Raw genomic sequence first — 12985 nt, forward strand, 5'->3', positions numbered from 1 at the left:
TCTTACAAGCTGCTGAGCTTCGCTACGGTGGGATCTCATCCAATAATCTGAACCCAGATATAAATGAAATAAACTGTTTTTTTTTTTTACTATGTTCTTTTCTTAGAGCTGCAGCACATAAATCATTCAGTGTCGCAGGTTATGACTGTAACTACAGTGTCAGCAGAAGCTGTGGAGCAATAGTGCGCTCCACGCTGGAAAAGTGGACACGTTAGAAAATAATGTTGGACGGAAACAAACAGATGCTTTTTTAAACATGTTTTATTATTTTACGTCAATCTGAAAATCAGCAAAAAAAAAAATACATATTTTAAAACACGCTCAAGATACTGGATAAAGTTGGCAAGTTCTTGATGATTAAAAACATAGAAAAAAAAAAACCCCAAAAAGTTGCATCAAAGCATGTTGAAAGAAAAAGAAGCCTCATGTGCTGAAAAAGTCTTCAGCTGTGACCGAGGTCTCTGCTGCCCCCTCCAGGAGAGAGGTGGGAATGCTGTAGAAAAGGGGAGAGAGAGTTGGCGGTGTTCAGAAATGAATTTCTGTCAGCTTTTTGTTACATCGGTTGTTTTCTTACCAGGAATCCACATCTCTGTGTCTGCAGGTCTAAGCTGCAGGGAGAGTTTCAGAACACACAGACATTTCAATGTTCGTCTTGTACCACACTGAGTTACTTGCGTCTATTTCTAAAGAAACTCTGAATATGGATATGAAATTCAGGGCTGATGATGATTCTCATCACATTATAAACCCAAACCCATCATCACAGCATGACAGACAAAATTACCCCTTGAAACTCCTGATTCCACATTAGGACCCCGGGACCTACAAACAATCAACAGCAACACAATTCAACATTCAAACAAAATTGGCCTGTCCAAAAATACCAGTTTTTTTTAATCAATTAGATATATTAATACATAAATATATTAATCATGTAAGATGAGAATTACTTGACTCACCTTGACTTGTCATCCTTTGAACAGACACATTTTCTGCCTGTTTTTTGGAGAGAGAGAGAGACACACAAACTAATAAACGACACAGGACAGACAGGTTTCATGTATTTGGTGTTTGAATTCATATGAAACTGCAATATCGGGCTACTTTGTTACGTAATTGACCATCGATGGGTTCAGATAACACAATAAGGACAATTTTACTTGATCAACTATTTATTCTGGCTCAACCTACTTCAGTTTCCCTGTGACAAAGAGGGAGGCACAGATGATGCAGCGGTCGATCACAAGGTTCCCCCTCAAGCAGAGCCTGCTAAATCATCTGTTCAACTCTAAATGGGGCCATCTTTCCAAAATGAACACGTCCTGCAGGAGAGATTCGGACCCCAAACGCTGGAAAAAAGTGTTTCCAGAGGGAAAACTCAACAGTCACTTCCCCCCTTCTTCAGGAAACCTCTCAAGTCGCCCCCACCTGGCCATTAGTGAGAATACAGCCTTAAAAACTAAATTTCATCGAAAGTGGTGTGCGTGCTCACACCGATGAATTGCCTGATACCAAGACAGATTTCTCAGAAAGGATTGGTGACCTTCATAGAACTGATACTGAATATATTGGGAAAAAATGCAGATTGAAATTGAAGAGATCTCAAAGACGGTGGTTTCTAGCCTTTGTCACCACAGTGGGTTCTGATAAATGGACTGAACATTGTGACTGGCCAACAAAGTTTCAGGGAAATCCCAGGCCAGGCTTGTGACCTACATACTGTCACGTCTAAGAATAAAGCTGAGAGCATCTTGAAAAATAACACTTTGACACTGAGAGGTGCCAAACTCTGCCATGCAGCCCCCCCACCCCCACCCCCACCCCAACAACTAAATGGCAACAAATTAACCTCCAGGGGCTGCTTGTTTTTACGATCTAGTCAATGTACCGCCCTCATGATTTCTCTATTTTCTTCCCATGTGGTTTTACGGTGCTGACCTCATCATATCCTGCTGAGCTGAGGCAGATTTCTCTGCATAAATACCCCCCAAAAACAACTACAACAGCGACTACTTGAAGAGCCTCTGACGTCATGTCACAGTTGGACTGTACAGCGGAGATCGAATCAGGATCTGACAGGATTTTGTTCACTCTGGTGAGCTTAGGAAAAAAAAAAAAACCTTTACGATGATGTATATTCATAAATAAAATTGACAAGTTTGGTTGAGAATAGAAAACATGAAGCTATTAAACGCACCTCAGGAAAAACAGAGTTAGAAATGGGAAAGTGCTTTTTTTGTACTTATATATGCTTCCGTTCTTCACATTTCTTTCGGCGTCAACTTATTGCTATTCAGTTAGATAACAAATGCCACTTCTAAAAGCTGTGTCATTTGTATAATTACATGCTCACGAGCTGATATTATGATCTAACCACATGTAATTACCACTTGTATTCTACAGTAGAGGATTAAATGCAGCTCCTTGAGCGCTGTGAGGAAGCCGGTCTACTCTTGACTAGCAGAGGCCGAGTGAGGCGGAGGGTTTCAGTTACAGAGCGACCGGCGGCAGCAACCGCGTGTGCTGTGAGGTGAGAGGAGGAAGAACACTGAGAACAGATTACGTGTAAATGGCACAGTGCTGCGATACTTGAGTGGCTGGATTGATCCTCCTCCTTCAAGAGCAACACCAGCCTGATGGGTTGCTTGCACATGCAAGGTTGAATTATTGCATTTGTGTGACTAAATCTGGATCCATGCAACAACAAAAGACCCCATTTCGAAACATGTTAATGTGACTGAAAGATAACCTTTTAAATTTAGAACAGCATCATTAGATAATGTGGTACAATTACTGTCATTTATATGCTTCCATTAGCCCCAAGATGGCATGCTGTTCTGTTTGTAGGTCACACCACAGTGTTGATCCCCCCCCCCCCCCCATGGTTAGCAGAGGGGGTATCTACGTAGCAGGCAACACTACGGTGAAAACAACACATCCCTGGGGAGACGAGGAGATGAACTTTACGCTGTCTCAGTTTGAAGAGTTTGTTTTTCTTGAATTGTCTTTGAATTGAAGTCTGCTCTTTGACAGGGTCGCCACCTGCTGGACACCTGCTGCTCCACAGGTGCTTGCGTACTGGGAAAATTGTGCCATTGCGACCTAATCCAGGTATCCAGTTCGACTGCAACTGTGCATGTAAAGCCACTCGTATGGTGATACATGACTTAACTACAGTGGCCCTGAGACCTTGACTCACTGCAGCTAAAGAAGGTACTTGCAAATAGACAAAACACGAGGAAAATGTGCCGCCAACACACGATACAGAAACAGGTAGACAAGTCCCTCAGGGCCACTGTACGTATGTACACGCGTGCATGCGCGCGCGCGCGCACACACAAACACACACACACACACACACACACACACACACACACACACACACACACACACACACACACACACACACACATCTATACCAAAACAGTATGTTGCTCCCTCAAACCCTGTTTCTTTCCCCAAAACACGGTGGTTACGGCCCTGATGCCACAGATTATTCATGTCAAGGGGCACGTATCACATCTAGATTACGCTCCAGGCATTCTGCTGTTTCAGGAATCACATGCAGCACACTTCTCGCCCACTTTTCATCCCTCCAATCAGATTCCTCCTGACGTTAGTTCCCACGTTTCAGTCTTATGTAGCAGCTTGACCCTGGAAGTGCTGTTTCAGATGATCGAACACTTACTGACGATGAGGACGATGCCCAAGATGAAGAGTACCACTGCAAACACTAGACCACCAATTCTCAGAGATTCATAATCTGAAAGGAAAAGAAGATTTATACTGCTGGGACACAATCACATTTAATTCAAGAATATCCTGAAGCTCATGATGGGAGACTCCTGCCAGTTACAGTCAGTTAACAGCACGCCTGTTCTTTTTCAGCGAGGCTAAGCTGGCTTTACAAATACGGCTGGAAAGAAATCCGACTAGTAGAATGTTTGGAGATATAAAAAAAAAAAAAGAAAAAAGAAATGTCTTTAACTTTGAGGCAATACCTGGTGTGTTATGACTGAGAATCTACAGTTGACAATAATGTTACCTGAGTGATGTTAAGTGTGTTGTGTCGTTGATGAGGATTCTAAGAGCTTTGTGGACGTCGACCAAGCGACATGTCAATTAACCACAGGCAGTACAGTGAGAGGTGAAGGGCTCATCTAACTGCCATCAGAAGCAACGTGTGCAGCTGCAGAGAATCGGGGACATATTCTTAGAGTGCGTCTCCGCGGCTTGGCGAGTTTCAGCCACCTGCAGCACTTCAAAACCTTTCTGGGGGTCAGGGCCTTTTAAATTAGGCACCATTGATTTGAGATCACCTGTAACAGTTGACGGCTTCACCGTGGAAATTTAATATCATCATACTGATTGAAACATTAAAAAAAAAAAACATTCACTCATTTCAAGTTTTTAATTCACACACACACATATATAGGATTTGTATGTGTGTAGACAAGTTGTCCAGCCAGATTTGAGCCTGTTATAGTTCTACAGTTGCATCCAAGGTTGTTTAACGGGAATTTTTAGTAGCTGGACGCCTGAAACACACTGGATCATCAATGACACGTAATCGCAAGTGCTGCGACGGTTGCTGCCATCTCTGAGCGCGCTTGACGTGCTCGCCACCGCATGAAACAGGTCTCCTTTATTGTCTCTGTCTTCCACACGGTGGTCCGGGCATTTCAAATGACACTCCATAAAACAGCTCAGTTTGTGCAGTGGAGCAGGCAGGACGAACAGAACCTTAAAAACCCTGCTACACGCCACTGACGGAATGCATCACGCACATCTCCAGTGTGCTTGAGGCGTGAGAGTAACCAGCGTCTCCCTCCTTCCTGCCTGCACCAGACGTCAGACATGTTGGACTCAATGTCACAATTTTAGTTGAAAATGAAAGTCAGGTTGATGTTAAATTCCAATGCTGGACTTCACCTCAACACGTTATCAATATCAGGTGATGCCAGTGTCCTTTGCCTAAATGACTTTGGCGACTTAGATGCAAGATCCTGATGTTTAATTTTAGTCACTGGACATCACAGCCTACATACCGATGGGTAGCAGAAGAAGAAGACACACAGTACACTGTGCTTTGCTGTTGTAGAACATTCCAGAAAAATCTCACATAGAAAATGAAAAATAACAAGTAAACATCTGATGGCGCATGTGGGTTATACATCAGTGTAGTTGAGTGCCTTTTTGTACTTGGGTCTGTGGCCCTAAATCAAAATCTGAGACCACAGCACAGGGAATCAAAGTATCAAAGTATTTGCAGCGGAAGCTTGACCTTTGAGGTGAAACTTTTCCATCACTTCTGGCAAAACAAGTGGAAAAAGCGAACCCAATTTGACTTGCCAGATGTTTCCTGTGGAGGGTCAGCCATTTAAACACTCACCGTAAGAAAAAGCACTGTCATGGTCTGGATGGAGAGAGCAGAGACAGGAAACAAATGAGAAGCTGTCACACTTGAGTAGTTTTGATAGGACAGCCATTCACAGAATCGCTAACCAAACGGTTAAATGATATGCAACATATCTTAATTTGACTTTTCGATCTACCTCTGCTCAAACAGCACTCACCTTTGTCCTCGTCTGCTGCCGACGCTGTAAAAGAGGAACAGAACCGTGAGTGTTTCTCAGGCAGGTACCTCTCGGTTTATGTATCGAGGCTAATCAGCTCGTCAGAGAGGGTAGACAGGGCGTGTGCCCACTCTTCAAAGCCCGACTTGTATTGAACAACCTATCTAAAGTGTTATTCCCTGCTGTATTGCTTCTTTGTGTCTCCAGAGTTCAGGAAGAGCCAGCCACATATATTTAGCTTAAAGCTAATAGCTACTGATGGCTATCAGCAGCAAATAGTAGTTCAAAATAGCCTGAAGCCAGAAGAGTTGGTTTATTTTTAGGTTGCATCCCAGTGTTTGTGGATTACTGGATTATACTGGATTATGTGCTGGAGACGTTTATAAATAGAAGTTTTTGGGCACTTTTGCTTTGGCTATGGGGTCTGAATATTCGTAGCTGTCTCCTTCTGCATTGCAGAGTCCCAAAAAATGGCGTAGATTGAAAAACCTCTCCGGAAACCCATTTGAATCCCCTTTTTTTGTCACTTTCAAAAGGCAATGCTAAGTTTTGATCCAAATCTCTATCTTCATCTATAATATATTTATAATAACGGGCTGATCTGTGGCGGTCTGAGTCATGTGACAAGCTAGTGATGTGGTCGAGTGCTGACCCTTCAGTTCTGTCACATCTCTCAGCTCCCAAGTGGAAAAACCTGTTGGCTCCTATGTTACCATTTAAAAAAAACAAAATAAGCGTATTGAACAAACTAAACCTCTATTTCTCCCTCGTGCTTAATGACAGCACTGACACAATGCAGACACTGTTCATGTAAAGGCTGGAGTGAAAATGGGACCGAGGAAAAGCACTCACCCCTTAATGAACGTGTTATTTTCACCTCTCTTTAAAACATTCGAGAAGCGGTGAAAGGCTTTTCAAATGTCAGCCAGCATTAGTTAAAAATACACCGATATCCTACCGTTGGAAGCACTGGAATGGTCATTGGTGACATCATTCAAGCAACAGGCAGGAAGAGGAGGTTTGCTTGTTGCAAATTATTCCAAAGTATCATCAACAAGTTTATGTGTTAAAGCCTGAGAGATTTTCTGACACTTATTAAGGAAGTTTGGCAGGAACTATTACAAAAAAGAAAGATACAGTCGAACTCATTAATATTTTATTAGTCTGTCGAACTGGTTAGGGATGCAGATGAAGGGTTTGAGCAGTACTGACCTCATTAACAGAGAAAACACTCATGTTAGTCTCATTTATGAGCCAAAAACAAACGTTTCATTCAACTGACATGCCTTTGGAAATAAATTCTGAGTGTACCGGGCTGAACAGTCAAAGAAGATAAAAAATAAAATTGTGTATACATATATTCTGGCAAACCTGCTTAACATCAAGTTGAACTGATGGCATGCAGGACACAGAGAGAAAAGAAGCAGCAATGACAATGTAAAACCTGGCAGCAGCCCGGAGAGACGATTATTTAACGGCACAAACACTGCTGACTGTCTCTTTGCTCCCAGCAAAATGTTAACAAAGACACGATTGTAGAGGGAAATGTTACCAAAAATGTATGCTGACAACTGTGTCCCTTCATTGTAAGGATAAAACAGATATTCTGAACAAGAAACCAAAAGGCGCAGGGGCGGGTCAGTCTGAGTAAATAAGCGGCAACAATCTGGCAGCCACGCGTTGCCGGTAACCACTAACAGAGACTAACGTACCAAACGCTGATCCTGTTACACACATCAACTAGTTTAGCGTGGAAGAGGAGAGGCCACAGACATGGCTGATGGAAGCGTTTCAACACAGAGGGGCTGTAACAGCATAGAGATCCTCACCAAGTGCAGGAGACAGCCAGGAGCTGAACACAACCAACACCACGAGATCCATCGTACCTGTTTATGGAAAACAAGAACAAATATTGAGTCGTTCTATTTAGAGGTGACGTGCTCCTCTTCCCGCTTACAGTGCTCACATTTCAGACATGCTTTCACACCGTCAGCTACGGAAACCAATCAAATAACTAACTGTTCAGCTTTTTAAGGACATTCTTGTGTGTATTTACGTAGTCAGTTTCCACCTTCTACATGTTAAAATATTCAGCTTTTTTTCCCACTTCACTTAAACAAAACGTAGAAGCGAAATTGGTAAAATCTTCAAATCCTTATGAGGATTTTCTTTTCAGCATTTCAGTTATTTTCAGCCCCTTCTGTCTTTACTGGTATTGTTTCTATTTAATGACGATCAGGATTGATTGTTTCTTCTTTTTTTTTAATAAGCTAGGTTTTCATGGACATTAAGACTCTGCAACACCATCTTCAGATTTTTAAATAAATCATGACTGCAGCAACATCATGGAATATAGCCACAGAGATCGCTCCACTGTGTGAATGCGGGTTAGAGGGGATGGTCTATTTCAGTCCCTGCACCAACCCAGGGTATGGGCTCCAAGGCCGGGCTGGTGTAGAGTTGCATTTGTTTTCGAGGTAGATGGTTTGGATTCAGTTTGCTGGCTCATCTACTTTACACACAGCTCGTGGACACGAAATCAAGCTCCTTCGTTTGTTTTTTTCTGTCTATATATATTATCAAGTACATTCTTTATGATTCATTTACCATTATGTCTCCTAGCAGATGCATGACTGGTAACAGGACTTGAGGGCAATGATTTTTACCTCACAAACACGTGTGACACTAACATTTCCAGGATGTGGAAATAAATGCAGGTGGATTTACCTCCATTTGGAAACTATACAAAATCTAAAACACGCACTGTAATGTTTAGCTTTGCAAAGATTAAGTTTCACCTGCCCAAAAATATTCCTGCGTGACTGGAGTGTGAACACGGAGCTAGAGTGGAGCAGAACGAACACTTGAACCTTGCAAACAGGATTAACAGCAAAAGTTGGCAATCAGGTTTAATCAAACAAATACAGCGCGTTTTATTCAGACGAGCCAATCCACACTTGTCTGTTCACCTCCTGGGTCACCGAAAGGGTTCGACTGGTAGGACAGGAAAGGACCTGGGCTGAAGCAGCAACGATGTTGTTACAACTGTCGCAGGGGGATTAATGCGACAGCTGATGCGTCGATTAGCTTGTTCATGCTAACGTCGCTCTCTGAAAACACGAACTGCAACTAGTCAACAACAACAACAAAAAAAAGTACATAAGAGGTGAAATACTTTGAACCTACAGTTTTTACAAGTTTATTTCGTCTCGCTCTCAAACTTTTCAGTTTGGTTGCTGCAGGAGAAAAGAAGAAACACATGAACTACATGTGTGCGCATTTCAGATTTGTCGATGGAGCGCTTACTCGCGCGACCGACCCCCACTACAGCCGCTTCACGTTATTCTCGCCACTTCACGCGATACAGACGAGGAGCAATTCGTTACTTAAGGTGTGATGTATCGTTGTTAGCAACTGTACGCGTTTACATCTTAAAGCAATACATAACACGCGAAAGCAGAATGGCTACATGCAATTAAATGATTAGGTGTTCGTACAGGCATTTGGATAGAAGTTGGAAGTAAACCTGAATTCTGTGTGTGAGAGGAGCTTTCGGGACAGAACCACAGTCTTAAGAGGAGAAAGATGCAGATCTGATGAGTGTACGGACGTGCGTTCATTGTAGCGTTAGTTTGAACATTCAATGAACTTACCGTGGTTTTGCATTAAGTCTTGTCTCTCTCCGCAGCAGCTGAGCTTTAAAGTTACAAATGAAAGAAAACTCACAAAAAATAAAATATGAAAACCTTTCTTAGACCATTCAAAGTTAGGTAAATGTCTGATTATAAAATAATTACTTAGGAGTTGCGCATTCTGTAAAAGTTCTTCGGCTGTTTATGCAAGTGGAGCTGCGTCTCTTCTCGGTCTGGTCTGAGGAGTGGGGAGAGGGAGGGAGGCGGGGTGCTGCTGTGTAAAGTTACTCCCAAAAATTACCCCGCGCATAGGTAAACATAGGATTTGTCTTCCCATGCAGTTTGTTGTTAGCGTTAATATAAAACCATATGGAGTGAACTTTAACACACACACACACACACACACACACACACACACACAAACAGTCTTATCAGCTGCGTCAGTTGGAGCGTAGTTTTTGTGAACGCATACGCCTTCACCAGTCTGATAAAGTCGCCTCAAAAGGTCTGCCAAAGGTCTCTTCACCACCAGACTGTCAGATTCTCCCCCCCCAAAACATAGAGCTGAGAAGACAACAGTAGACCCCTTTGTCAGTATGGTGAAGTCAGACCCATGTTATGGTTAATGCATTCCTTTCTGTCTCTCCCCGTACATCTCCGAGGCAGAGATTTCTTTTCAAGTCACCACAGCGACTTTCCTCTGCAATCTTTCAACAGCTGTGGTGGTTTCAACTAATTAAGACACAGGAACTTTACCCAGACAAGAGGCTCGTTAAGAAACTGCAAGGGAGGTTTTGGTAAAGAGACAGTTTATTCTACCGGAATTGCATTAACTTTTGCACACCAAAGCAAAACTCTTCATTGGTCAAAACAGTAAGAAAACGCAAAATTTACAACAGGTTGTGTGACTGTTTTTCAGCTAGAGTGAGATGATATAACTTCCCGCTCCACTAGATGGAGATGTTGCTCAAGCATATACTAAATTGCTCTACTTTGAATGTGTGAACAGTTGGGAAGTAGACAAAGCTACACTTAAGAAAATAATTGCATAAATCAAGTGGAAGAACAGCCTGTAAAGAAGCAACTTCAGCTGAGGAATGTCGCATCCTTCTTCATCCTGTTCATTGGGGTAAAAAGTATGGATATAAGCTGCTTTGTTTCATTCACAAGAAAAACAAACTATTAAATTCTTACCTGCAGATCAGATGTTTCCTATCAGCAAAGAAGCAGAATCTCTACAGGCCACTGAAAAACAAAAAAGAAAAAAAAAAGTCAAAGGGCACTGGAGCAAAGTAAAGCTACGTTCTCTCAGGCAGAGCAGAGATTACAGCCAACACGGCAGAAAATTGCATTTTAAAAGCACATGCAAACACTCAGGAGCAACGCTGATTCTGAGTGTACAAGGCTGCAATGCTCAGGGTCTGGTGATAAGAAATCCTAAAGAGCTACACTGAATGAAGAAAGGAAGGGGGATGGATAAAACTTAATTCTCAATGGCACTGACTCAAGGCTAGAACACAGAAGTAAGGATGAAGGCTCAAATTAATATTGCACCCAGATGAGTCTTAAGTGTCCTTGGATGACAAGCAGTGATTGGATTGCAAGCTTGGTAGCTTCTGATGGCCATGCCCGTCAGCCTCACCTGCTTTTTAATCAGTAATTACCATAGGGGATTCTCTGGTATTTCTTAATTAAATTGGACCAAATGCAATTAAAAACCAAACTCTCATTCCTTTAAAGGGGCTCTGTGGAGTCCTTGTTTAGTTCTTGCTGTTAAGAGAATAAGCGGCTGAATGGTCATAGCATCTTCCGGGCTCTAGCTGATCTGTACTTGATTGTTTCAGTGGTCAAATTAAGTTTTCTATTTGCATAATAAAGGACAGGCCTGAGTTCAAGATCAGAACTAGCTAGAATTCAAGGTTAAAAGTGGAGGTGCGGAGGCATAGTTGCATCCCATGCCGAGGAGGTCAGTCAAGCTCTTTGCCTGTCTGGTTATATAACTAACCACTGAGATGACGTTCATGGAGCGTGGAGGGGGCACGTAGCTGTGGGTGGGCACTGGTCGGTCTGAGCTGCAGTGCATTTGGTAAATTACAGCTTCCACATTACACAGAAGAAACCGTCTTTCCTCCCCACTATTTGGCTGCTTTAAATGTAGATATAGATTTCATGATGAATCCAAGGAGCACACTCAGGCGAGCCAAACCAAATGTAAAACAAACGGCAATGATTGGTCCCTCACACCCCCACACCTATCCAAGCATGTGGCTGTTCTGTGGAGCGAGAGGGAGGTGAAACCTGATAATGTCTGTATTTTTCATGAAGGAGCAGACTAATGAGTGGATGCAAATACTAGTTCCTGTAACCATTAGGTGGAACACACTGACTATACATTGTGTTGCTGTACATTATATTTGTTACATCAGACTTACTTCCTCTCACCACTAGGTGGCTCTTCAGGCCAGGACTGATTGAAAACTCAGTCTTCTGAGTAACCCATCATCAAAGTTATTGTTTTTTAAGTCATTTCTGACCAAATTTGAGATGTTTGAAGTCAACTCACTGGAAGGAATTCATCATGGGGTAAAAAACAATAACATGTAATTTCCTGATGCAACCAGGTGGCACTATGACGAATCCAACCCAAGAGTCTTCCTTGGCCCATATGAGACCCCTCTACAAAGTACGGTAAATCAGCCTACATGACCCTACTGACAAATGCCATCAAAGCTGTGACCTCCTTAACTGAGGTAACAGAGGTTTGGTTAAGTTTGTCACAAAAAGACATGGTGAATACTCCAATTTAGAGCATTTATTGAAAGTCATAACCATATCCCCCTGAAGTCACAGATACCCTGTTACATTAGGAGCCAGAGTATAATGCTGGAACTATATGTATCAGTAATGGCAATAAATGGAATGATGTGTTGTTTCCCTATAATATCTAGAAAATAACACTCACCATCTAGAAAAGTCCCCAGCGCTCCAGGAATCAACAACTATTGACACATCAGTGGTGATTTTCCCATCTGCTGTCCTCATGTCATCTTTGGAGTCGTGGTTGTAGTTGCCACAGGCGCCGCACATCTTACCAGACAAGCTACTGTCAATAATGACAGTGACATCTTGTGAAATTGAATAGTTGACCTGCACAGCAGACGCCCTCCTGATGATCACAGTCTCCTCTGAGATTTGGACGGATATCTCACTGGTCACTTTGCTGGGAAGAGAGACTTTCCTGCCATTCACCTGGATAACAGATAGGGATGAGGAGGAAATCCCATGAGACAAAATAAAAACAATCGTTTGGGCAAATAAATAGTTGAAAATGAGTGGGTTCACCAAAAAGTTAAAACATTTCTCACCCAGGTCACATGCTCACTGTTCACAGAGACAATGCTGTCCTTGAAGAACACGTGCACAGTGGCAACGGTGGGAGAACCTTTTTTGCTGCAGAGCCTGATGTCCACGACGACACGGAACCAAAGTTTAGCAGTCTCGTCACAAAGAGATGCCACTTCAAATGCTCCCAGAGCTCCAGTTGCTCCAGACATGCCATCAAAAGAGGTGAGGTGTGCAGCTTGTTTGACACTACAGTGGCCCTGTTTGACTTTGCAGCCTCTGATGCCATCAATTACACCACAAAACTCCTCACTAGCACAGGACAGCTTTTCACACTTTACGAGCCCAGAGGCGTGGCACTCACACTGCGACTTACAGTCTTCGTCCACGTCTGTTTGGCCCACCTGGAAACATATATTTCATGTTACAATCATC

General features: G+C 42.7%; 2 protein-coding genes across 5 annotated transcripts in view; both read right to left on the reverse strand.

Moving 5' to 3' along the window:
• Positions 1–243: 243 nt before the first annotated feature.
• Positions 244–9873, reverse strand: fxyd6l (FXYD domain containing ion transport regulator 6 like). Of its 4 annotated transcripts, XM_086218710.1 has the most exons (10): positions 9374–9873; positions 9230–9272; positions 7406–7462; positions 5577–5600; positions 5393–5416; positions 3689–3763; positions 960–996; positions 785–822; positions 575–608; positions 244–493 (listed from the first exon to the last, which is right to left on the reverse strand). In XM_086218710.1, the coding sequence occupies exons 2-9, from the start codon at positions 9240–9242 to the stop codon at positions 604–606; spliced, it is 273 nt and encodes a 90-aa protein (XP_086074836.1). In that variant the 5' UTR covers positions 9243–9272; positions 9374–9873; the 3' UTR covers positions 244–493; positions 575–603. The 4 variants fall into 4 exon arrangements, with proteins under 4 accessions (XP_086074836.1, XP_086074835.1, XP_086074838.1 ...); XM_086218709.1 differs by having other exon boundaries at positions 9230–9870; XM_086218712.1 differs by lacking the exons at positions 9230–9272; positions 9374–9873 and adding an exon at positions 8763–8897.
• Positions 9874–10076: 203 nt separating this feature from the next.
• fcgbp (Fc gamma binding protein) overlaps positions 10077–12985 on the reverse strand; it is a 28979-nt gene continuing 26070 nt past the window's right edge. The window contains exons 40-43 of the mRNA XM_086218798.1: positions 12574–12954; positions 12171–12457; positions 10403–10453; positions 10077–10325 (exon numbers count right to left, since the gene is read on the reverse strand). Coding sequence (XP_086074924.1) covers positions 10444–10453; positions 12171–12457; positions 12574–12954 — 678 coding nt within the window. The 3' untranslated portion in view covers positions 10077–10325; positions 10403–10443. The remainder of the gene's footprint in view (positions 10326–10402; positions 10454–12170; positions 12458–12573; positions 12955–12985) is intronic.

Source organism: Aulostomus chinensis, chromosome 11 (genome assembly GCF_037954235.1).
Source record: "Aulostomus chinensis isolate RoL2024-O1b breed Wild chromosome 11, RoL_Achi_v1.0, whole genome shotgun sequence".
NCBI lineage: Eukaryota > Metazoa > Chordata > Actinopteri > Syngnathiformes > Aulostomidae > Aulostomus > Aulostomus chinensis.

What these genes read in the sequence shown, in the direction of transcription:
- fxyd6l (XM_086218710.1), bottom strand. An exon ending in GGCAGCAGACGAGGACAAAG is followed by an intron (nt 5,417 to 5,576) that starts GTGAGTGCTGTT and finishes CTCTCCATCCAG; the next exon opens with ACCATGACAGTGCTTTTTCT. An exon ending in TGACAGTGCTTTTTCTTACG is followed by an intron (nt 3,764 to 5,392) that starts GTGAGTGTTTAA and finishes TTTTCCTTTCAG; the next exon opens with ATTATGAATCTCTGAGAATT.